The sequence below is a fragment of the Oryctolagus cuniculus genome, chromosome 4 (genome assembly GCF_964237555.1).
Source record: "Oryctolagus cuniculus chromosome 4, mOryCun1.1, whole genome shotgun sequence".
Classification (NCBI taxonomy): Eukaryota; Metazoa; Chordata; class Mammalia; order Lagomorpha; family Leporidae; genus Oryctolagus; species Oryctolagus cuniculus.
In genome coordinates, this window is record NC_091435.1 from 147055362 (window position 1) to 147078983 (window position 23622).

Below are 23622 nucleotides of genomic sequence, written 5' to 3' on the forward strand. Positions count from 1 at the left end.
ACTTCAAGGGGCCACATTTTTGTATAAATTGTGGGGGGTCATCTCCAATTTCAACACCACACACCCCGAGAGTCTCGGCACAAGCCACGCCAGCCTCCCAAGAGATGCTCCAGCCCCAACCCTGCCCGGGAAGCCACTGAGCCTGCCTGTCCAAAGAGGCTGCAAAAGGCGGGCTTGGGGGAGACAGGGCTCCCTCCCACCACCTCTCTTGTGAGTGCCAGGACGGGAGGAATGAGGGTAGCCCTGGGCTAGCCTCCTCCTGCATAGCCCAGTTTGGTGAAGACCAAGCGGTGTCTGAAGGGAGTATCACCTGTCTGCTGCAAGGGGAGGTTCAGCCTGGGGCCTCCAAGACCCCCAGTCTCAAGTCCTGGCTTCGGTACTGGAGTTTGGCGCCCAGAGCACTACATTCCCAGAAGCACCCGGGCCCTTGCCTGCCCTTGGTGGATGGATGGGACTCCGGCTGGGCGTGGAAGTTGCAGAGCCAGAGGAGCGGTGCTGAGCCTGCCAGCGGTCTGCCTGGGTACCCGCCTAAGTGCCCGCACCAGTCCTGACAAGGCCTGGAATGCGCACTGCAGTGCAGGAAAACACACAGGAGGTCAAGCGAGGACAATGCCTTCACCTGGGCCCCACCCCAGATCCACCTGCTGGCGGGAAAGAGAGGAAAGCGCAAGCCCACCACTCTGCAGCAGAAGGTGGGGGAGGGGAACTGGACAGGTGGGGCAGAGCAGACAGCTCTGGGGAGGGGGGGGGACAGGAAGAGGAGGAGGAGTGCACACCAGGAGCCCCTCCCTCACCCCGCCCAAAGGGAGGACCAACACCTTGAGTGGAGCCCCTCCACTCCCCTTCCTGCTCTGCTCTCAAAGCTGGCAGCCAGGATTGCAGCCTCCAAGTAGGAAAACCTGCCCAACACAGACAACCCACAGAGTCTGCTACCTTGGGGTCCCCAGAGCCCCATCCCACCCTTTACTCGTGCGACCTGCCAAGAAACCGGCTCTGTCCCTAACACCCACAGGGCTTCCACCAGCTGCTAACCGCCCGCTCCCAAGTGGGAACAGTCAGCCAAGAACCCAAGTCATTTTGGAGAAGCCTTAACTACAGAAAACCAGAGACCAAAACAAACAAACCCCGAGAACTGAACTCCAAGGAAACAGAGATAGTGCTGAGATCGGAATGAGAACACAGTTTTCGTTATAATTACTACTCCCAGAGGGAGGAGAGGAGATAATTAATTCATGAAACCAGAAGAAGACTTAAAGATCAAAATCTCCGGACAAGAAACAGCTCGTGGAAATTCAAAGCAGAGATTAAAATGTAGAAAGCTTGAAATAAAAGGGGGACAAAGTTCCCCAGAAAGAACAGACAGTAAGAAAAAAGCCAGCAAACTTAGTCAGGCGACAAGTGACAAAGTGAGAAAACTTCCCCGAGGTGAGGACAGGAGGTGCCAGCTTAAAGGGCCCAGCCAGCCCCAGAACAAAGGGCAGAAAAATACCAAGATGCACCACTGGGGAATTTCAGGACATCAGCCACGCAGGGATCCTCAGAGCTGCCAGAGAAAAACAGCTCATGCCCAGGAGCAGCCGTCCAAGTCGTCATTGTTCTCAGTAGCGACACAGGGAACAAGAAGACGGCGAAGAGACGCGTTTTCAGCCCAGTGATAAACACGCCTGCATCTCCCAGCACAGTACCAGGCTTCCCTGCTGGGGCTCTGGCTCCTGCCTCCAGTTTCCTGTTGGATGCAGACCCTGGGAGGCTGCAATACGATGACACAAGTCACCACAGGAACACCTACCACCCCTGTGGGACACCTGGCACCCATGTGGGATACCCGGATTGAATTCCGGGCTCCTGGCTTCAGCTCGTGTCCCAGTGTGTCCCAGTGCTATTGCAGGCTTCTGGGGAGGGAACCAGTGGATGGAAGCCTGTGTCTGTGCATTCGCATGCGCCTCTCAAGTGAAACCAAAGGCAGAGGAAGAGGAGGAGAAAACACAATACAAATGGAAAACTTTTTCTAATCTAGAATTTTTCACTCAGCCAATTATCAACAGCTCAATGATAAATTTCCAAAGCACCGAGCCGATGAAAAAGGAGACCAAATGTAATGCCAAGAAAAGCACAGGTTTTAGGAAATAGAATTGTGACATAGTCTATGATTCGGCTATGAACAGCATCGCCATAGTCACAGTAACGTACGCATCAGGCTGACCACACCGTCTGGGAGCGTGTGCACCTGTGTGCCCTCCCAGTCTTTCACTGGAAGTGGGTAGATAATTCCTGAAACAGAAATGCAAAGAAACAGAAAGAGGAAGGATTTTTTTTTTAAGAAATTCTAGTATAGGCCGGTGGTTATGCAGCATATCAAGCCGCGGCCTGTGATGCCAGCTTCCCTTATGAGGGCAGGCTTGAGTCCTGGCTGCTCCACTTCTGATCCAGCTTCCTGCTAATGTGCCTGGAAAGCAGCAGAAGATGGTCCAAGTACTCAGGCTCCTGCCGCAGACATGGGAGACTTGAATTGAGTTCCTGGCTCCTGGTTTTGGCCCATTGCAGCCCTCTGGGGAGTGAACTGGAAAATAGGAGCTCTTTCTCTCAATCTCTCTGTCTCTCTCTTCTGATGTTGTAGGACTACTTGATGCTTTAATTATTTTTTTATTAAGGTACACTGGGCTTATAATCGACTCCAGCTATTTAAAGAGCACATTTTGACTCAAGTTCTCATACATATGCACCACAGTGGTGATAGCAAGGGTACCTAGCACCCCTAACAGCTTCTGTGGGCCCTGGGTACCCCTTTCTCCCAGGATGACTCCTGGGGAGGGCCTATGGGTGCCTGGGGGTGAGTGACCACCCAAGAATGGCTCAGTACTTCCTGTTTCTGCTGTAGTGAGCCAGGGGTCTGCTCTAGTTGAATGTTCTCCAGATGTCAGCCTGGTGAAGCCACTTCACAGGCCTCAGCACTCAGCTTGAGAGACACCTCCTCCAGGAAGCCTGCCACGACTGTCTGCCTGTGTCCATTCTCACTTCCTCAAGGTAGCTGGCTTCACTCTGTAGTGAGAGTGAGAGCCTCTTGCCTCTCTCTGCCCTGTACCCAGAGACCTGTGGGCCCTCAAAGGATGGAGGCCCCGTTCGACTCCTAGGCACTGGCCAGAGTAGTTGGTGGGGAAATCTCTGTTGATGATTGTGTAAAATACGCCACAGAGCGGACGCAGGGAAGGGAGAATGTGCGAGGGAATGCCAAGTGCTTTCCATAGAAAGCTGCTTCTGCTAAGGATGGTGTCTCTTTCAAGACCTTGTGAGGGCCTGGCAGAGGCTGAAGTGAGAGGAAACACAATGGGAGGAGTCTGGGAGACACCTGTCTCAGGATGCAACTCTGCCCCAGACATCTCTCCCCAACCTCAACCCCAGCTCCAGGCCCCAGACCCACCCGGGAGCCTGAGCGGAGCGGGCCCCCGCAGCTGGGATGAGGCTCACTAGGGGGCACTCTTCCGTCACACTGGTCCTGCCTGTCCCCCACCCCACAAGCTCCCCTGTCCCCCAGGCACTTTCCTGCAAGAACAAACCCAGGGGCCAAACCCAAGTTCCCTGTAACCTCTTGCCAAGAGCAGAGGGTCTCTCCAGGCAGCAAGGGCCCATCCACACTGTCAGTGCCCGCTCAGGACAAGACAGCTTTGCGAAAGTCGCTGTTTCTAAATGATCTGCCTTGACTTGCTGGCCAAATGGCGCCAGCTCTGAGATGCCCACGTCTGCCTCCTCCCTCAGTCTGATGGTTGCCAGACCAGCATGAACTGAAGGGTGCAGTCCTGTAGCTTGTCCACGTCTTGCATGCAGAACTGGGATTTGCGGATGCGCTGGGCAGTGACAGGGCGCAGAGAAGGGAGACAAAATGAGAGCTTCCCTGCCCATCGTGTGACCCATCCCTATTTGCAAGACTCGTCCCAGCCCTCAACCTGCAGGAACCCCGGAAGCAAAGGGCCCTGGAGGAAGGCCAGGGGCTCCAGGGGTGTGTGCTGTTTGGAAAGGCAAGGCTCCTGCAGTTGCTCCAATTTCACAGGATTTATGGACAAAGGCAACTTGTGCCTTGTGGAGACTCCAAGCCAGCATGCCTGGGAGGGAAAGAGAGACAGGCAGCAGAAGGGGGAGAGCTTGGAGATAGAACCCAGAGGCTGGGCAAGGGGCAGAGGTTTGCAAAAGGACCAAGCGCAAACGACTCTGGCTCGTAACTTCTACCCCAAGATGCAGGCTCTGCCCGTGATGCGCTTCCTGCCCCAGATTCTCGTAGGCCTCCAGTTCCCATAACCTGTCAGAGGGAGTGTCCCCGAGGCTGGCAGGGGGAGTTTCACAACTTGCCGCCTTCCTTTGATGTTGCCAGCAGGGTGGCCCCGGGGGTCCCTCCTCCACCAGCCAACCATTTGGGAAGGGAGGAGCTCATTCCCTTCCTAGCTCCACGGGAGGAGCTGCTGGGGTCCCACTCAGACCCTGCCTGCATGTTCCTGCCCAGCGTGTGAGATGCAGGCACACAGCCAGATCCAGGCGAAGAAGGGAGGGAGGGATGGGTGCCCGGATTCCTGGCTAAGCCCCGTCCACACCTACGATGCAGCCACACCCCCGCGGGCTTCACTCTGCCCAGCCAAGGCCTCAAGCCTGGCTTACTCTGAGAACTGGGTCACCTCCGCACCTTTCCCAGGCAAGATCCCAGACCCAGCCAGCCGCACGGTCACCTGGGATGAATCATTCCCTGAGGGGGAGGGAGACAGCAGTGGCAGGAAGAATGCACTGGCTCACTCTTCCCCAGTTGGCCATGAGAATTTACATGCAAACAGATTGGCCAGCCCAGGGGTCGCCTGTGCACACCTGCCGCTGCACAGCTGAGCTGTGGTCACCTCTCACTCAACTCTGCGGGGTGTTCTGCCCACTCAGGCAGCATAGGCCCCCAGCCTAGCCCTGCCTGGGAGGCCCTGACACCCACCCTTCTTGAGAGAGGAGGAGAAGAGAAGAAAAGTGTGTGGAAATTTCCCTATCCAGGGTTTGGGACCCCTCTGTCCCTCTGTGGTGCAGAGGCGAACAGCTGGGTTTACAATAGCCTTGCCCACTCCAAGATGTAACCGCCTTGAACCAGCTGGCTCCTTTTTGTCAGCATATCGAGTCAGTACCCCTGGGGCTGGCGCTGTGGCATAGAAGGTTAAGCCTCTACCTGCAGGGTTAGCATCCCATATGGACGCTGGTTCAAGTCCTGGATTCTCCACTTCTGATCCAGCTCCATGCTAATGTGCCTGGGAAAGCCACGGAAGATGGCCTGAGTGCTTGGGCCCCTGCACCCACATGGGAGACCCAGAAGAAGCTCCTGGTTCCCGGCTTTGGGTTGGCCCAGCTCTGGCTGTTGCAGCCATTTGGGGAGTGAATCAGTGGATGGAAGATCTCTCTTTCTCTCTCTCTTTCCTTCTCTCTCCATATCTCTGCCTTTCCAATAAACAAATAAATGTATTGCCCTCAATGCCCCTGCAATACAGGACTGTCCCATGTGGTCTTTCCCCTGATTTTGCAACCCCAGGGTACACCTGCCCACACCCAACTCATACCCGCACCAAGTGTTTCCAAGAACGTTGTCCATAAGGCCAGGCCACCTGGGGGCCTCTTCCCTCTCTTACTCCTTTTCTAAAATACCTACCTATTGTATTCAGATTGGGCAGAGGCATATTGGCCACAGCTTCTCTTGCTGAGGTAACCCTGGGAGGGCCAACTATCCCATAGCTTGTCACAAGAAAACCCGTTCTTCACGTATTTCAGATCCAATCCTATTTGGAATGCAATATTCAGCTTCCAGGTAAACTATGCACACACACACACACACAGAGAGACAATGGGAGGGGGTGTTATTAAAAATTAACCCTGTCCCTGACTACTGAGCTTGAGTTTCCTTGTGCCTGCTTCCCTCTGGGGAAACCTGGGAATTGCAACTCTATGCTGAAGGGCCCTCAAGGGGAGTGGAGGGTTTTAGTGTTGGGAGTCCCCCCACTAGGCCAGGGCCCCAGAACGACACAGAACTTGGGGGACAGGAGGCAGGGGTGTTGGAGGTTTTGATTTCCACAGTCACGGCCACCTGGAGCCCCAGAGGTGGGTATGGGGAGGGCCCTTGGCAGGCAGGGGTGTGGGGGAGGTGAAGAGGAGACTGGAACAGGACAGGGCAGGTGGACATTGGAGGGCACCTGTGTGGGTCTGCGTGGGACCCACGATTCTGGTGGCAGAAGTGCTCAGAGGTTGTGATAGCAGAACTGCCTCAGAGGGCGACAGGCGGGACCAAGCCACCAGCGGATGGTTGCCTGCCGCCAGCTCTCGTGGAGGGGCGCCGGCCACCACCTGGACGACAGACAGTGGAGCACCTGGCGGCCATGAGTCACTGGGGGGGGGGGGGGTTCAAATTAACCAGATTTTTCAGCGCGGATACACACTTCCTGTGGAGGCAGGTTCTCAAGGCGCGGGCGAAGATGTTTGTAAACAATAAAAGTGCAATTCAGAGGTTGCCGCTGGGGGTGAGAACAGCGAGGCTTAGGAAGAGGCTGGGCGGCTGGAAGAACCGTCCTGTCTTGGCCTGGCCACTGCTCTCCCTGTCCCCGCCGTACATGCCCCCTCCGAAGCCACCCCCGGAACGCGCCGCGGGCGAGTTGAAGGACGAAGGGCGACAGCAAGGCAGGAACTGGGTGCCCGAGCGGTGTGAAATCGTGCCCGGCAGCTCTGACGGCCAAGCGCGCGGAGGGGGCCGTGCGCGGCCGGGGAGCGGAGCTCCGGGGCCGGCCCCGCGCCCAGCCCTCAGCGCCGCCTCCCCGGAGGAAGGCGGGGGCCGGAGGAGGGAGCCGCAGGAGGCGGAGGGCGGAGGAGGGCGGCGCGCTGAGAGGTTATTTGTGGTTCGCTTTGATCCCGAGGGGGAACCTGAAACTCTCACATTCCTGGCATAGCAGCCGCCTCCAGCGCGGGCCGACCCTGAGGCTGCGCGCTGCGGCCGGAGCGGCCAGAGCGTCGGCGCCACCGCCGAGTGCACACCTCCGCCGCGAGCCGGGCCGAGCCGAGCGGGGCCGGGTCGTCGGATCGGACTGCGCCAGGCGCCCGCGGGCCGCAGCGGTAAGGAAGGCCGCTTGGCGCTCGGGCCAGCGCGCCAGGCCGACCGCCACGCTCCCGGGCCGAGGCCCGAGGTCCCGCGCAGCCCGGCCTTTTCCGGGAGCGGAGCGTCCTCGGGGCGCAGCGCACCCTTTCCAGCCCGCCCCAGTGCCGGGTTAGGGCCCCTCCTGGAGCCGCGCTGTGCACCCTGGGGGGGACTCTTAAAGGCGTGCAGGTGCCCGGGCTGGGGGAGGGGGCCGATGACGGGGAGAACTGGGTCGGTGTTTGGGGTGGCGGGGTCGGACTAGGCGGGACGCGGGACTTGGCCGCAGGCGCCGCTCGGAGTTCCAGTTGCAGGGCCTTGGGGGCTGGCTTGGTTAGGTGGGGGCTACAGGTGTCTTTGACCCCTTCTTCCCCCGGCAGCCCAAGAATTCCTCTTTGTCTTCCTTGGAAAATCCTCTCTGGAGCCACGAACTGGCTCTCACTTAGAAAGAATGCAGCCTGCTGTCCAGCCCGGTGACGTCAGCGCTGGAGTATTTGGAAAACAAAGAGGGCTCGGGAGGGAGGAGGGGGCGGGTCCGCGACGCTTAAAGACCTCTCCCCTGGTCCCCCCCACCCCCCCACCGCCGGGTTCCCAGAAGGCCGCGGCCGGGAGCCCCGGCAGCCCCGGGCCGGTGCGACGTGACTTTAAGACGCCGTAGCTTTGGCTTCTCGGGCGATGCGCGCTTGGAAAGGCAGCTTTCAGGGAGCGAGGAGGCGCGCGGGCGCAGCCGGGGTGGGGAGAGCCGATCTCAGCGGCGCGGTCCTTAGGGGCCTGAAAGGATGCTCGAGTGAGGGGCGATGCCCCTATTCTAGCTCCGCGCCGGGACAGGCGCACCGTTGGCGCGCCTGGAATCTGTGGCGAAAGCTCTGCCTGCCTCCTCGCCGCGGGGGGGCCGCCTCGGCGGAGTCCGCCCAGACGGTGATTAACTTAGGGAATGTCCGCAGCTGAGCTGCTGGCGAAGTGACTCCCAGCGGCTGCTTTTGCCCCTGGGGTTGAGTGCCTGGGAGGCTGGGCACCGAGGTGTCCACCCGGCGCACCCCCACTCGCAGCTCTGGGCAGCTGGAGGCCAGGGGTTGGGGGAGTGGATCAGGAAAGGCTGCTCTCCCGCGGTGTCGAGCCCCAGCCGAGGCAGGGCCCCGGGACTTGGGTCTGTGGCCGAAGACGGGGCTGCATTGCAGCCCTCTCCACACGAGCAGGACCTGTGGCAGTGAGTGTTTGGTTTGGCATTCCCTGAATCCCAGTTTGGAGGTTTGTGTTGGAGGAGGCCGTGGAAAGGAGGCTGGGTGAGGGAGGTGGGCCGCCTTCCAGGCCGGGAGCCGCTCCCTGGGAGCCCAGGCTTACAACAAGGGAGCACCTTCTTTGGACCTTGTTCACCCTTGAGGCTCACAGCCCGCAGTCTCAGCTGCCTACAACCAAGAACCTCCTCCTTGCTCCCTTCCGCCTCCAGGCAGTGGGTGTAACAGGTGGACAAGGATGCTGTGCGCCTATCTGAGAACAAGCAGAGGCTTTTCCAAGTGGGGAGTGGAGGGTGCAGGGCTGGCTGATCCTGAAATCATAGCTGCCATGCCATCCTTTCCCGGCTCTCTCACACAGGGACCAGGCGACCCACCACTAACCTGGCTAAGCACCACCTTTCTTCCGTCCCACCTTATGAAACCCTTGTCTTCAGGCAGGCTTTCTTTTCTCATCCCCTCCTTCACCAGCTCGGGTGCAATTTCTCCTTCTTCCTGTTCACCTTGCGGAATACCGGCCAAGGGCATCCTGTGCCTGGGAGCTCCAGTTCTGTTCTCGGAGCAGCCCTTGGTGAAGCAGAGCTGGGTTGGGGGTGGGGGCGTTGGGGGTGTGTATGTCTGTGCTCCAGGAGCTCAGGGAGAGGGAGAGGAGTGGATGGGGGGCTCGGTGCTGAGGGTGGTAGGTTGAATGCCCAGCCCGGGCTGGGCTCAGGCCTGCTGCACTGGGCATTGACTGCCGAGGGCTTCTGCCGGCCTGCTGTCATCGGCAGCAGCCGGGGCCCTGCCTCCTTCTGCATGGGTCACTTAGATCTCAACTAGGGTGCCCTGCAGTGGCTCATCAGGCTGTTGGATGGGTGGCCTGCTGCCAGGGACCATGGTTCCTGGCCTTAGTTTACTATTGTCTTTCTTTAGGCATAGTAAGTCTCCATGAGAAACATTATAATGGTAGCTGTTTGCAAAGGCTCTGTGGGGAGCCAGGAGCTCCACAGTCCTTGTCCCTTTACTTCCCAGCTCCATGAGGCATTTTCCTGGTGGTTAGGTAACTTAATTAGCAGGTGGCAGCATTATTGCACTTGCATCCAGGCTTGTGGGATCAGCCCCCAACCTCTCCTTGGGCTTTAGCTCCTGCTTTCCACTTCTCTGTGATGGAAAGTGCTCCCCCTGTCCCATGCACTGTCGCTGATTGCTCTTCTCTCTCTCTCTCTTGCCAGGTGCTCTGGGGCCAGGTGCCACTGGCCACTGTCCAGGCAGGTGTGTGCAAGCCACAGAATCATGAGGACGCTGGAAGATTCCTCAGGGACAGTGCTGCACCGCCTCATCCAGGAGCAGCTACGCTACGGCAACCTGACTGAGACCCGCACGCTGCTGGCCATCCAGCAGCAGGCCCTGCGGGGTGGGGCCGGAGCTGGGGGCACAGGGAGCCCCCAGGCCTCCCTGGAGATCTTGGCACCCGAGGACAGTCAGGTGCTGCAGCAGGCCACGAGGCAGGAGCCCCAGGGCCAGGAGCACCAGGGCGGTGAGCCCCACCTGGCAGAGAACACCCTCTACCGGCTGTGCCCGCAGCCCGGCAAGGGCGAGGAGCTGCCCACCTATGAGGAGGCCAAGGCCCATTCGCAGTACTATGCGGCGGCCCAGCAGGCGGGGCCCCGGGCGCCCGTCGTGGTCGTCGGGGCCCCTGGAGGCAGCCGGCGGCAGGATGAGGCCCTGCGGGAGCTGAGACACGGGCACGTGCGCTCCCTGAGTGAACGACTCCTGCAGCTGTCCCTGGAGAGGAACGGCGCCCGGGCTCCCAGCCACATGAGCTCCTCCCACAGCTTCCCGCAGCTGGCGCGCAGCCAGCAAGGGCCCCTGGCCAGGGCGCCCCCTGCCGAGGGCCCCGAGCATCGTGGACCCCCGCCTCAGTACCCACACATAGCCCACGAGACCGCAACCACTGCTGTTGCCGAGCCTCGGTACCGCGCCCGCGGCAGCCAGCACTTTCAGCACGCAGAAGTCAGGTAACTAGCGGCTCCCACCTGGCTCCCCTACCCGGGGAGGCCGGGCTCACACCTGAGCTGGAGCTGGCAATGCCCCTCCCACCCCAGCCCCGCCTTTCCTGAGCGGGGAGGGCCTGGCTGAGGTCACAGAAGGAATCCATGGCATTCCTTGCTTTAATTCAGAGCTGGACACCATTGTGTGCTTTGCTGTGACTCAGGTCCCCAGGGGATGCGGAGTGCAGCAGGCGGCTAAAGGTTAGGTTTCAGAAAAACTTGCTGAAGACAAAGGTTGGGAGTCCTTGCCAGACTGTTTCCAAGTAAAGTGGGAAGAAAGGGCACCCTCCTTCTCTGGAGGCTTTTTGAGAAAAAGTAGACAGCTTGCTTTCTACCGTGATCGGTTGTCGCTGGTGACCGGAGGCTGGAAGGACCCGGTGGGCCTCCTTAGCTACCGTCTCCACTGTTCCTTGTCTGGGTCCAGGAGAGCCCCTTTCTTCGGAGCTCAGGAGAGGCTGCCGGGCAGGGCAGGGACCTACAGTTTGGTTCTAAGGCCATTCCAGGATGGGATTTGGTTTTGCTCTGAAAGCCTTCTCTCTGGCTGCCTGCAGAGAATAGCTTGTAAGGACCAGAATGGAAGCTGAGAGGCCAGAGGGAAGCGGGTGGGACGTTTGCACAAATGGGGGACCCTGGGAACGAGGCTCTGGCACCTGCAGAGGAGCTGCTACTCCCCTACCCACATGGGAGCCAGGAAGCACCACCAGAGGGGCTTGAGGATTCTTCTGCTCTGGTGGCTCAAGGTCAGAAGTCTGCTTCTCCTCCCGCCTGCCTGCTGAGTCTTTGTTTAGTCACCCACTTTCCCACTGTTTGGGCTTCCTGAGAAAGATGCCTGATGTGAGGGCGCCAGAGCCTGCAGCCTCACCATTTTCCCCAGGCCCCACCCATCCCTACCGCCCCGCCCCAGACCCCCCCACCCCCACCTTATCTCCCTTCTCAGGCCTCAGCCGGGAAGAATTTCGGAAGCTGAGTTGAGGTTTCTTCTTTGGGAACAGCCTTCTTGAACCCTGTCAGGAAAAGATAATATCACGCGAGGAAGTGGACTGTTTGCAGAAGAACAAAAAGGGAGGGGGAGGGGAGGGGAGGGGAGGGGAGGGGAGGGGACAGCAAGTAAGCAGGGCAGCAGAGGCTTTGTCGTTCGCTCGTGCTTTCTCCCCCCCCCCCCCCCCCGTAGCCAAGTCATCCCAAGGCAGGCCACTTGGCTGTGCCTTGCCTGGTGCATGGGGAGCGAGTGCCTGCAGCCACGCTGAGCCTGGCCATGTGTCATGGGGAAGGGAGAGTGTGGGTGTCCTAGTGGGGACCCTGTCCCCAGCTCCCATGGGAAGCCCTACAGGTAGAAGGAGAAACTCCCCAGCCCAGCCTCTCCTTTGGGCTGATCTGATACAGGTTACTTGTTGGACCGAGGGGCAGTGGCTGTTTATTGCTTAGCCTAGGGTCCTAGGAAGACCACGGGAGCCATGGGCTCTTGTGGTGGTGGTGGTGGTGGGCAGGGGTCCCGGGAGTGGACTTAAGTTCTCATGGGCCTTCTGCAACTTGGGGAGTTCCTCGGGCCGTGGAGGCAGGTGTGCCCCTTGGAGCCACACAACCCTAGCAAGGTGCCCCTGTCGCCGTGGTCTCTGCTGTCTCAGCCCTGAGGCTGATAGGGTGCGGGTACCAGGGGCTAGTCTCACTGTCCCTGAACACATCATCCAGAGGTGGCCCCACTCCCACAAAACTCAGGGTGGGCGGTCCCCTGGAGGCTTTAAACTGGGACTCAGCTTCTGGCGAGGCGGAGGAGGGGCCATGGCCTGGAGTGGGTGTCTCTGCAGTGCTGTGCTGGCCTGGCGTCCCCCGGGACAGGAGTGCCGGACAGAGGGGCCCAGGCACTTGCCCAGTGTCCAGCTTGAAGCCCATCTTGTCTCCCTGTGTGGGAGACTCTGGAGCTCAGACTTTGCCCCTGACAGCTGTCTCGCCACTCGAACCCTAACCAGGGCCTTCTGAAAATGTTGCTGAGGAGGCAACAGGACCTGCCCAGAGAGGGAGAGAGCTAGGGTGTGCTGCTTTGAACAGCGGCTGGAGGCAGCTGCAGAGGCCCCGTCACCAGGTGGTCCAGCATCCACGTGGCCTCTGAACCCGAAGAGCCCCTTGCACCGATGAGGAGGGTCTGGGCGCGAGTTTTAAGATGCCTCATGCAAACCCTTGTTGCTTAGGAGGTTCGGGATGGCTTTGGCTGATCCCCGAGGCCTCGGCCACGGTGAGGCTGGGCATGAAATCAGCATCCGACAGTAATCCCTTCAGCCCTGCTCTCCAGCCCTTGCGGGTCGCAGGCAGACGCCGCATGGACAAGGCCGTCCTCACTGGCCCCAGCCCAGCGGCAGCCTCAGTAATTCCTTGTCTTCCCAGTCTGTGCGGCAGTCACCGCGTGTGGGCTCTGAGCACCGTCTTCTTCTGTCGCCCAGGATCCTGCAGGCCCAGGTGCCTCCTGTGTTCCTCCAGCAGCAGCAGCAGCAGTACCAGTACCTGCAGCAGCCCCAGGAGCACCCCCCGCCCCCACACCCAGCCACTCTCAGCCATGGCCCCCTGGGCTCCCTCAGCGCCCCTGGGGTGGAGGTGCCAGCGAGTGTGCAGGCGTCGTCGGCCGCCCCGGGCGGTGCCCAGCTGGAGAGCGTGTTGCGGGAGAATGCCAGGTTGCAGAGGGACAACGAGAGGCTGCACAGGGAGCTGGAGAGCTCGGCAGAGAAGGCTGCCCGCATCGGGAAGGTAGGTGCTGCCCGAGGGGCCCCTGGAAGGCAGAGCAGCATGGACGCCTGCCCTGGCTGGATTTCTCTCCTGTTAGCTGCCGCCCCCTCCCGGCTCCCCCAGCCCTCCTGCGCCCTTCACGGCTGACTCCAGACAGCTGCGGAGCAGCCCTGGGGCGGGAGCAGTTGCCTGGCCCGTGGTGCTGAGAAAGAGCCCATTCAGGGCCCCTGCACACGCGCACCCTGGGCCTGCACCCCCCCTCCCGCAGACACCTCCCACAGAGAGCCCTTTGTGTCCCCCACACAACAGCCTGTCTGTTCCAAGCCAGCCCTGGCCAAAGAGAAAAACCCCTCCTCGTGGAAAAAAAAAAAATTGAGCGACTTGTTAGGCAGCAGGCTGGCCAGGAGCACGTGCGGGAGCTGCCTGCGGCCAAGTGGGAGGGACAGCTTATGGGTTGGAGGGGGGCGGGGCTGGCTCTCTGCGCTCAGCCCCGTGCTGGGGTCCCTTCCTTGGTGAAAAGTGACCAGTGGTATGCAGATGGCCTCAGGCCTCGATGAGTGGCCTGTTAGTGGCAGATAGGTCAAAGCACCTGAACATGGCAGAAGTCTGTGCCCACTGCTGGCCCGCATGCTCGGCCTTCCCGACAGAAACCAGCAGGAGTAAAATGCTTCTTTCTGAATGGTGAGCATAGCAAAGTTTGTGTTTGGTCACTCTGGGTCCCGGAGTCCTGGCCCTGGGGTCACTCAGCATCTGGTCCTTAGGACAGCCGAGCTGAGGTGCCCAGCAGTCCCAGTGCACCGTGGAGGCCAGCAGCTTCTGACCTTCCCACGGTAGCCCCCTGGAGCTTTGGCTCCCGTCCCCTTCTGTGATGGAGAGCAGCGACTGGCCGGGGTCGCGCCCTTGGCGCTCTCACTTCCCTTCAGCTCTGCTGTCTACCTCTCGTAGCTGGAAAGCGAGATCCAGCGGCTGTCCGAGGCCCACGAGAGCCTGACCAGGGCCTCCTCCAAGCGGGAGGCCCTGGAGAAGACCATGCGGAACAAGATGGACAGCGAAATGAGGAGGCTGCAGGACTTCAACCGGGACCTCAGAGGTGACAGCCAGTTGGGGAGCACCTGTGGAGGGCTTGGTTCATGTTCCCTGGGGGGAAAAATATCAGTGCACCTCGACTCGGAGGAGCCCAGGTCTCGTAGACAGAGGCTTGTCTGTTCTGTACCTTGGGGTCCCTCATGGAGCTCCGACCGCGTGGCCCAGGTCGCTCATCGGGCCCTGAGTGGAACCAGGGGCATCCCAATGAGCTCAGCCCTAGCTTAGACGATGCAGACCCCAGGGAAAACACCGACAAGCAGCTCCCTGTGACTAAAACATCTCTCCTTCGTTGCAAACAGAGAGGCTGGAATCTGCAAACCGCCGTCTGGCGAGCAGGACCCAGGAGGCCCAGGCCGGCAGTCAGGACATGGTGGCCAAGCTGCTTGCTCAGAGTAAGTAAGGGTCCCGCAAAGAGGAAGCCGGGTCGACTTGCAGGCAGTGGCAGCACCGCTGCTGCTCGCGGCAGTGCTGGGGGTGCTGTTTACCAAATGGTACCCACCTGCAGGCCCGGGACTGCATGTGTAGGGGGTTGGGCTGGCTTTCGAGGAAGACAAAGATCAGGTTCTATATTTATTGGGAAGGTGAACAGAGCTGGGGGACAGTGTTTGTGAGAGCTGTGTTGGTCAGCAACAGAGGGGCACCGGGCAGAGGGAGGCGGACAGCCCTGCAGGAGGAAGCTGAGAGTTGGCCAGGGAATTTCAGGTAACAGTAAGTGTGCAGGGAAGGGAGGAGCCTGTGGACCACGAGGCGGCCAGGTGGGGGCACCTGAGACAGTCCAGGTGCTTCACCAACAGGTGCAGTCTGAAGAAGAGCTTCTAGAGGCTTCTCAGAAGGGGAAGTCCAGCACCCCCTGCAAGGCAGATGAGCTCAGTAACTAGTCCCTTCATTCATTCAGTCATTCCTCCATGTGTTCGCTTGCAGATCTGTGCCAAGCACCAGGCAAGTGTTTAGCAGAGGAGTGGGAGCAGCCCCAGGAAGTGGCTGGGAGGTTCAGGGGAGACTGGTGGGCTGTGGAGGGAGCAGGTTCCCAAGGCCTGAAGGGAACAAGAACGCTGATGGGCGGGTGCTGATGAGGGAGTCCCCAGTGGCCTGAGAGCAGCCCTGGTGATGGGCATGGTGAACTGGCCACAAGTGAGGAGGCATTGGGTGCAATGCGGATGGCCCAGCTCGTGGGAAGTTCCAGGGTTTGAGGACAGAGTGGGCTGGCAATGGCTGCTGTCCACCAGGAGAGCTGCTATGTGTGGCACAGACCACAGGGGTCATGTCCAGTGGATAAGCAGCCCGAGAATGGAGCTCTGGACAGGGCCCTCAGAGAGGGTTTCAAGCCCAAAGCAGGGAACGGGACAGGGGAACAGCGCTGAAGCCACTGGGCAGGACAGTGCTGGATGAGGGTGGGCTGGGGCGGCCATGGCTGTGGGGGACTCTGGCAGGGGGACCCCTGGGAGGTTGAGGGGGAGGGAAGGGGCCTAGGAGTCTGGAGAGGTCTGGCTGCTGGGGGAGCTGAGGACTTTGGGGGGCCTGGCCCTGCAGCAGAAAGGAAGTCCTGGGGCGGGTTTCTGGGCGGCTGCTTGGGGAGGGAGGGGGAGCCATCCAGCCGGCCTGGGAGGCGTTTCCGCTCCCTGGGGAGCGAGCCAGCCAGAGCCGGGCTGTTCTTGGCTCCTGGCTGGAGCCATTAATCTGGCAGCTGTGGGTGACCCGGATGCCTGGCATTCCAGAGCCGGCTGTTCCGCTCCCAGCCGCTCCCCCCGCTGCTGCGGCCTGGCGCCCTGCTCTATGCCGCTGCCCAGGCTTTGGGAGGGGACAGGGCGACACAAGGGAGGCTGGGACGCTGGGCAGGGGGGCCTGTGGGCCCTTCTCCCCCTCGCAGGAACCGCACCCCACTGCTAGGCCCTGGCTGCTCTGTCAGGGTCCCGCTGGCTGGGGATGACCAAGGCCCGAGCCTCCCAGCCCCCAGCAGAGCCTTAGAGGTTGTACAGGGCAGCCCTAAGCAGCCATTCCTTGCTGCAGGAGCCACCCCGGAGGGCTGCAGAATTCTCAGTGCAGATGTCTCTGGTCAGCCTCTTTTTTTTTTTTTTTTTTTTCAAAGATCCTGAGCAAGCCAAGAGCTGGCCTGGGTTGGCTCCTGCCCCAGTCCCCTGAGTCAATGCATCCTCTCTTCCACACGCCAGGGATCCAAGCCATCAGCCTCCCATCCCAGAACTCATCGTCCTAGGCAGGCCCTTGGCCACACGTGGCCCGAAAGCTCAAACTAAGGAGAACCAAGTCCAATCAAAGCTTCAGAGGGTTCCTCCTACCTCCTAGGGTTGCTGTGAGGATGAGAAGCAATTGTGCTCATCCAGTCGGGGAGGTCGCCATCACTGACCCGGCCACGTCTCCCTGCAGGCTACGAGCAGCAGCAGGAGCAGGAGAAGGTGGAGCGGGAGACAGCGCTGCTGCGCAGCGCCGTTGAGGACCAGCGGCGGCGCGCGGAGCTGCTGGAGCAGGCCCTGAGCAACGCGCAGGCGCGGGCGGCCCGCGCCGAGGAGGAGCTGCGCAAGAAGCAGGCATACGTGGAGAAGGTGGAGCGGCTGCAGCAGGCGCTCGGGCAGCTGCAGGCGGCCTGCGAGAAGCGCGAGCAGCTGGAGCTGCGGCTGCGCACGCGCCTGGAGCAGGAACTCAAGGTGTTGCGCGCACAGCAGGTGAGCGGACGCCTGCATGCAGGTAGCAGAGCAAGGGCGGGCATCCGAGGATGCCGGATGCCGGGGTGTGGTGTTCCGGGCCTGGTTCCTGAGGTTTCCGGGAAACCTTTGCTGCATGGTCACTCCCACTCACCAGTGTTAGCCAAGGCTCTGCCACGTGGTCCTAGCCCAGCAGCAGGGAGTGGGAGAAAGACAGCCAGGAGCCTTGATGAGAAAGCTAGCCAGCTCTTACCTGTCTCCCCAAGATCAGGACCTAGGTCTTTCCACCTTCTCCTCTCTTAATAGCTTACAAACCTGATGGCTTTTGCTACCCTCGCTTCCAGCCCTCCCCTTCCCACAGGGCTGGGGTACCCATGCCTCCTGGTTTGCCCAATCCTGTCCCAGTTGACTGTAGTTGGAAGGATTGTGGGGGGGGGGGTCAGTGAGTCCTCTTAGGCTTCCCACCTTGGGGTTCAGGACATAGTCTGGACAGAAGCAGGATATGGGATGGGTGTGGGTAAGGCTGAAAAGCCTGTGAACAAGTGAGAGTCCTCTTGTGGGGGAGAGGACGTGGCTGCCACACCAGCTTCTCCGCCTTCACCATGATGCTCCTTGCCCTGCAGAGACAAGCCAGCACCCCCGGCAGCGGCAGCGGCAGCGGCAGTGGCAGCGGCAGCAGTGGGTCCCCCGAGCTCAGTACCCTGCGGCTGTCTGAGCAACTACGGGAGAAGGAGGAGCAGATCCTGGCGCTGGAGGCCGACATGACCAAGTGGGAGCAGAAATACTTGGAGGAACGTGCCATGAGGCAGTTTGCCATGGACGCCGCCGCCACGGCCGCCGCCCAGCGGGACACCACTCTCATCCGACACTCGCCCCAGCCCTCGCCCAGTAGCAGCTTCAACGAGGGCCTGCTCGCCGGCGGCCACAGGCAGCAGGAGATGGAAAGCAGGTGCAGCATGGCAGGCCAGAGGGTGGCTCCTGAGGTCAGGGGCCGGGCGGGGGGTGCTCACGTCCAGTCCCTGCCCAGTCCTTGGTCCCTGGCCAACAGGGCCCTCTCCCCACATAGCTCGGCCATCCCTCCTGCTTCTGTCTGACCCCATGTGCCAGAACTGTATGCATTCTTTCTCCCAGAAATGCGCATCAGGTCCTAAGTCTCGCCAGGCTGTGGAGGTGTTGGATGCTGTACCAGCTGTAGGCTGCTTCCTTGCCCCTGTGGAGGACTTGCCCTCCAAGGACAGGGGCTGTGTCATCACCAAGGCTGTGTCATCAGATCCTTCTAGAACCACCCCCTGGCCAACCTGCCTCTGCTGGTGTCAGCGGGCCCAGGCCCCCGTGGTCTGGTGGTTTTTTAGCGCCTGGCTCTGAGAACATCAAATTCCAGAGCCGTGATGACAGCTCTAAGTGTCTTGCCTTTTTTTTTTTTTTTTTAAAGAGTGGTGTATTTATTTGAAAGGCAGAGGAGCAGAGAGGGAGAGAAGAGAGAGAGATCTTTCATTTGTTGGTTCACTCCCCAAATGCCTGCAGCAGCCCAGGGCTTGTCCAGGCCAAAGCCAGAAGCCCAGAACTCCATTAGGGTTCCTCGTGTGAGTGGCAGGAGCTCAAGCACTTGAGCTCATGTCCAGTGCCTGCCCAGTCCTTGGTCCCTGGCCAGCAGGCCCCTCCCCCCACGTAGCTCGGCCATCCCTCCTGCTTCTGTCTGACCCCATGTGCCAGAATTGTAAGCCTGGCTGCCTCCCAGGCACATGAGCAGGAAGCTGGATGGGAAGCAGAGTAGTGTGAACTTGAAACCAGCCCTCCACGCAGGACGCTGTGCTGCCACGCATGCCCCACAGCTCTGAGGTGCCCCAGGCTGCTCTGGGCCCCTGCAGGAGGAGGGCGGGTGTGGTTCTGACCGCCGGGCGGGGCTCTCCTGCAGGTTGAAAGTGCTGCACGCTCAGATCCTGGAGAAGGACGCCGTGATCAAGGTGCTGCAGCAGCGCTCCAGGAGAGAACCTGGCAAGGCAGCCCAGGGCGCCCTGCGGCCTGCCAAGTCCGTGCCGTCCATCTTCGCCGCGGCGGCAGGGGCCCAAGGCTGGCAAGGGTTCCCGTCCAGCGAGCGGCAGGCAGATGCCCCTGCCCGGCTGGCTACAGGTGAGTGGAGGTGGGTGGGCGGCACATAGGAGCCAGGGCTGCCCCACCCCTCTCCCAGGGGAGCCGGCTCATGCAGTGGCTCCAGTCACCCCATAGCACACAGCGGTCCTGTCCATGTGACCAGGGCTGCTCAGCCCGGGTTGCTTTTCCATCTAAGGAAAAGTGGAGCTCCCCATGCAGGGGCACCTTCTGGGCAAGCCCCTTCCTCGCCTCCCGTCCAGCAGATGCCACAGAAATTCTGGAAGCTCCAATGTGCAAGGAAGCGCCGCACCCCTCAGAACATTCTGGACGCAGTCCATCCTGATAGTTACTCCCATATGGAAACAGGAAATGTAGTCCTCAGAATTGTCGGAAACCCAGAGCAGGCACATTCGCCCAAGTTCCCCAGTGGGTGCAGCTAACTTGGGGTGTTCCTTGTTGGAGCCACTTCCGGAGGCAAGGCAATAACCATCCTGCCCTTCCAGCAGACAGGGTGCCCGCCGAGGAGCCTGTGGCTGCCACTCCCCTCTCTGCCCACGCCAAACATGGGAGCAAGGACGGGAGCACCCAGACGGATGGCCTCTCGTCGGACAGCACCCCTGCCTGCCTGGCCCCAGAACCCGACAGCCTTCTCGGGTGCGGCAGTGGCCAGAGGGCAGCCTCTCTAGGTAAGACGGCAGGGTTCCGGGTGGGCACTGGACACCCAGGGTAGCTCAGGGGGAGCCCTGCGGGGGGAGGGGGTTCTTGCTCACTTACATGTGAACAGGAAGGGCCAGTTGGGTTGAGTGGAGGAATCCCAAACCCTCATCAGAAACAGCTCCAGAACCCAGAAAGAAAGCACCCAGACAGGAGGCCATTTCTCGGTGGCCTTCCTTCCGTGCTGAATGGCCAGGCTGAGTGTCTTAAGATGGCCGAGCTTGGCGAGTTAACTCTGCTGGCATTCTCCAGTCCCTAAGACTTTTCTTTAAAAAGAATCTGGGAAGGAGAAATCGGAGAAGAGGCCTTTTCTTCCCCCTCCCCCCCACCTCCCTGTTCACATTCGCCTTTGCATATTTGCCTGGGCCTCATGATCCCAGCAAACCACAGGCATGAAAAGAATGCTGTAGCCTTCCTGCCTCGGGCCTCTGCTCGGCTCCCTGCAGCCAGGTCAGAGTTAGAAAGAAACGCGTGGTCCTCTTTGGAGCCTGGTGGTCTGGGAATGGAGGGTAAATTTTAGGGGGTCTTTTCCGATTTCAGTGCCGGGTTGGCTGAGTTAGGGGGACCTGGGCCATACAGGGAGGCAAAGTTAGTGAAGAAAGATGCTGACCTTCAAATGCGCCAGCAATTTAAAGGAGCGGTCATGTGCTTCTTGTCTCTTCCCCAGACTCTGTGGCCACGTCCAGAGTTCAGGACTTGTCCGACATGGTGGAGATACTCATCTGAAGGAGGCGGTGCCTGGGGGACCCTGATCGAGCCCTGCCCCCCACTGCAGGCTCAGCCATTCCCACGGCCCCGCCCACTGATGTTCCCCCTTGCCCCAGCCATCGTCTGTGTGGTCCCTGGAGCTCGAGCAGAGGGGCTGGGGGAGACAGGAGTCGGCCGCTTCGGGGATTCAGCGTCTTCCTTGCTACTGGAGCGGCGATGGAAAGCTCAGAGAGCCGAGCCCCCTCTGCCAGGCCCGGCCATCTGCTGGTTTGGGAAGCTGATTTCAAGATGGCCGCCCACAGACACCCGGTGGACTGGTTTGACAGTCAAGCCGGCGGCATGCTCCTCTGGCTGAGTCTGGCCCCAGCACCCTCCCAGGCTCTCCCGGTCCTCGCTGCTTCCCTGGCATCCCGTGGGTCTTCGGGGGTCTTGAGTGGAAGCCGCAGCATCATCGCTCCCCGCTGGATGGGCCAGAGGCCAGTGTGCAGATTGTGTGTGGTCCCCTTTCCCGTGGAGTAGAGGAGTATATCCACGGGGGTGCTTCCGTGCCACTGTTCCCAAACCCCAGCCGCTGTTCTCCGGTTTTTTCTCCTCCGTGCATGTTTGACACTGGTTGAGCCCACTGCTCAGTGCCCACAAGAGCCCCGCCACCAGCCTCCTGCAGAGCCTCCCCAGCTCCTGTGTCATGGGAGGTTGCAGAGAGCTTGGTCGTAAATGCTGAGCCACACGGAAGGAGCCGCCCACGCGTGAACTTGGGTGGTCTCCCCGGGGCATCAGCTCCCTCTGGGGCAACTGGAACAATTGTCTCGAGCTCATGCGTGTCTGTTCCCAGCGGGCATTGGGAGTGACATTGTTGGCGACTGGTTGAGAGCGACAAGACGTGACTCGAATCGTCCTCTGGACGGAGCCCGTCACCCAAGAGGCTGGCTCCTCAAGCTGCCGCTGCCCGGCGCCCTGAAGCAGGCCAGGCCCTCTGGGCTTCGGGCGCAGCGTCCCTGGTGGGAGCCAGCGAGCAGCATCAGTGACTGACTTCTGTCTTACCAGAGTTCCCGGCTCAGCCCCCCAGAGCAGTGGGTGGGATTAGCGGTTTGGTCTTTACTGTTTTTAGTTCTCCTTGGATCTTTGTTTATTTCCTTTGCTGTTTTTAAGTCCTGTATGTGTTGTATTCCCATGGCTCCCTGAGTTTCCTTTTTAAACATTTGCATTTGCTGGACAATTGCATATTTTTTTAAAAAGTTCCCCATCCCTGTTTAAAGCTGAAAACTACATTTGGTTCATGTGCGTTGTTTACAAAGCCAAAAGAAAAAGAAAAAAAGGCAAAAAAATATTGTGAAAGAAGAGAAAAAAAACACAACAACTTAATATATTTTGGATTAATATTTGGTATTTCTTTTAAAGTATTTTTTGTGCTGTGAACGTTCTCTGCCAAAGACCATGGTGTGTGTCTGTATGTTTAAGTTATCGTAAATATTTAAGATGTAAACCTGGCTGTTTTGTTATGCCATCCCTGGGCCAGGATTGGTGCTGCATTCCACTGGGTATAACAGTATTTTAATAAAAAAAAAAAAGGATTAAAAGTGACGCGAGAGACTGCTCAGAGAGGGGCTGAGGGTTTAGGGGAGGGAGGGCAACCCCGTAACCCATCCTTGGCTCTTCAAGGACCCGAGACAAATCCTGGGGATCTTGGGAGGCTGCGTTCAAGGGAGAGCTTGAGACTGAGATGTCAACTCTTTCCCCCTACTCTCGACAGAGGCGATTCCCAAAGGCTGGGGGTATAGGGAGAGTCTAGCCCCGGCGACCTCCCCAAGTAGAAGTCCTGGCATGTAGCCGTGCCAGGGACCAGGCACCATGCTTGCCCTCTTCCTGGGTGTGCACAGAGGGTGGCCAAGTGCATGGCGTGCTGTTGGACACGTGTCCCTTTGCGATAGCATCACCACTCTTTCCCGATGCCTGGAGAAAGCATATTGCGCCAATTCAAGAGAAAAAACCGTTCTCAACCTGTAACGTTCTTGTGTCGACAACACAGCCCCCACCCTGTGCTTTCACAGGTGTGGCCGCACACACTCGAGGTGCTCAAGGAAGATGGGACAGACAGGCAGAAAGCGACCATGAGGCAGCCCCGGCAGCTATAGGGCTTTCCCCTCCCCCCAAGGGCTGTGGGTGAAGAATCTTCAGGGCAGGTGTGGGCACTGAGTAGCCACTCTGATGAGTAACCAGGCTTGGAGTCCAGAGAAGGTGTCGTCCCCAGCTAGCTGCTCTGCCTACAAGCATGGAGCCAAGCAGGTGCAACAATTGGAGGCATCTGGAGACTGCCTGGCAGCTTTGCTGCTGGCCATGGCCCCATGGCATGCAGAGAGCTCTGGGTAGGATTCCCCAGGCAACCCAATGCAGAAGCAAGAGACCAGCCCCATGGCCAGCCTCCACCCAGCGCCGTAGCCTGCCCCCTGCCACCTGGGCAGCGTAGACGCCTGCCTTCCCCAACACAGAGCCTCCGCTGTGTGAATAGGTTGCCCACTCAACAATGGGGCTCCTGACCCCCCAAATGCACCTTCCTGGGCCAACCAGCCCACAGCTACATTTGCTAAGTTGGTATCCGTGACACAATGGCAGTGACTGTGGCAGGGAGTTCCAAAGAATGGGTCAGCAGAGAAGTTCAGGCTGACTCTACACGTCCACCAGGAGCCCTGGGAAACAGCTCAGACCAAAGCATCGGGAATCTCGTCTGTCACCTTCCTATGTGCTCAGAGAAATCGCTCTCAATGTGCCCAGCACATGTCCTTGCAGGTGTATTTGTGTGTGCATATGTGCACCTGTGCACCTGGCCCTGCGTTCCAGAGAAACGTGCGAGTCTTCTGGCTGCAGGGCCCCAGGGCTCTTGGGCCACGTGGTCACCATGGGTGAGTGGATTGCTTAGTGTGCTTTGAAAGGCAGCCTAACCAAGTGCTGGAGCGGGTGCAGCTGCTGCTGTGGAGAGATTGGGCAGGCCCTGGGGAGGGAGCTGTTTGTCCCATGTGGCCAGATACCTGTGAAGGGGAGGAAGAGACCAGAGGCTGGGTGAGCCCTTAGGAGGTCGAATTCCTGTTGGAGGAGACAGCTGCAACCTGCCTGCCCTGCCCCTGCCCTGCGCCTCCCCCAGCAGGGCTGGAGAGCGGCTCAGAGGGGGCCATACTCGACTCCAGGTTGGGAGCCTGGCTGACCCAGCCTCTCTGCTCTCTCACCTCCTGGTTAATTGTTAACTTCTTCTCTGACTTGAGCATGTGCCA

At 59.8% G+C, this 23622-nt stretch overlaps 1 protein-coding gene and 2 long non-coding RNA genes across 7 annotated transcripts; 1 reads left to right on the forward strand and 2 right to left on the reverse strand.

The window, feature by feature from the left end:
- Nucleotides 1-6901: 6901 nt before the first annotated feature.
- Nucleotides 6902-21940, forward strand: AMOTL2 (angiomotin like 2). Of its 4 annotated transcripts, none has more exons than XM_051818601.2 (10): nucleotides 6902-7107; nucleotides 9570-10355; nucleotides 12824-13124; nucleotides 14049-14193; nucleotides 14489-14581; nucleotides 16572-16867; nucleotides 17470-17795; nucleotides 18762-18976; nucleotides 19441-19623; nucleotides 20319-21940. In XM_051818601.2, the coding sequence occupies exons 2-10, from the start codon at nucleotides 9631-9633 to the stop codon at nucleotides 20375-20377; spliced, it is 2343 nt and encodes a 780-aa protein (XP_051674561.1). In that variant the 5' UTR covers nucleotides 6902-7107; nucleotides 9570-9630; the 3' UTR covers nucleotides 20378-21940. The 4 variants fall into 4 exon arrangements, with proteins under 4 accessions (XP_051674561.1, XP_051674563.1, XP_051674562.1 ...); XM_051818603.2 differs by having other exon boundaries at nucleotides 19444-19623; XM_051818602.2 differs by lacking the exon at nucleotides 6902-7107 and adding an exon at nucleotides 8063-8333.
- LOC103350396 (uncharacterized) lies at nucleotides 10700-11473 on the reverse strand. The gene is made up of 2 exons (XR_007908720.2): nucleotides 11309-11473; nucleotides 10700-11204 (listed from the first exon to the last, which is right to left on the reverse strand). It is a non-coding gene; the product is annotated as an uncharacterized lncRNA (long non-coding RNA).
- LOC138849505 (uncharacterized) lies at nucleotides 14747-16618 on the reverse strand. 2 transcript variants are annotated; one of them, XR_011388393.1, is made up of 2 exons: nucleotides 16484-16618; nucleotides 14747-15039 (listed from the first exon to the last, which is right to left on the reverse strand). It is a non-coding gene; the product is annotated as an uncharacterized lncRNA (long non-coding RNA). The 2 variants fall into 2 exon arrangements; XR_011388394.1 differs by having other exon boundaries at nucleotides 14747-15223; nucleotides 16484-16610.
- Nucleotides 21941-23622: the final 1682 nt, after the last annotated feature.

Excerpts from the sequence above, each read along its gene's own strand:
- AMOTL2 (XM_051818601.2), top strand. The coding sequence starts at position 9,631 with ATGAGGACGCTGGAAGATTCCTCAGGGACAGTGCTGCACCGCCTCATC. Across the intron at positions 14,194-14,488 it reads CTTCAACCGGGACCTCAGAG|AGAGGCTGGAATCTGCAAAC; the intron begins GTGACAGCCAGT and ends CGTTGCAAACAG. Across the intron at positions 14,582-16,571 it reads GGCCAAGCTGCTTGCTCAGA|GCTACGAGCAGCAGCAGGAG; the intron begins GTAAGTAAGGGT and ends GTCTCCCTGCAG.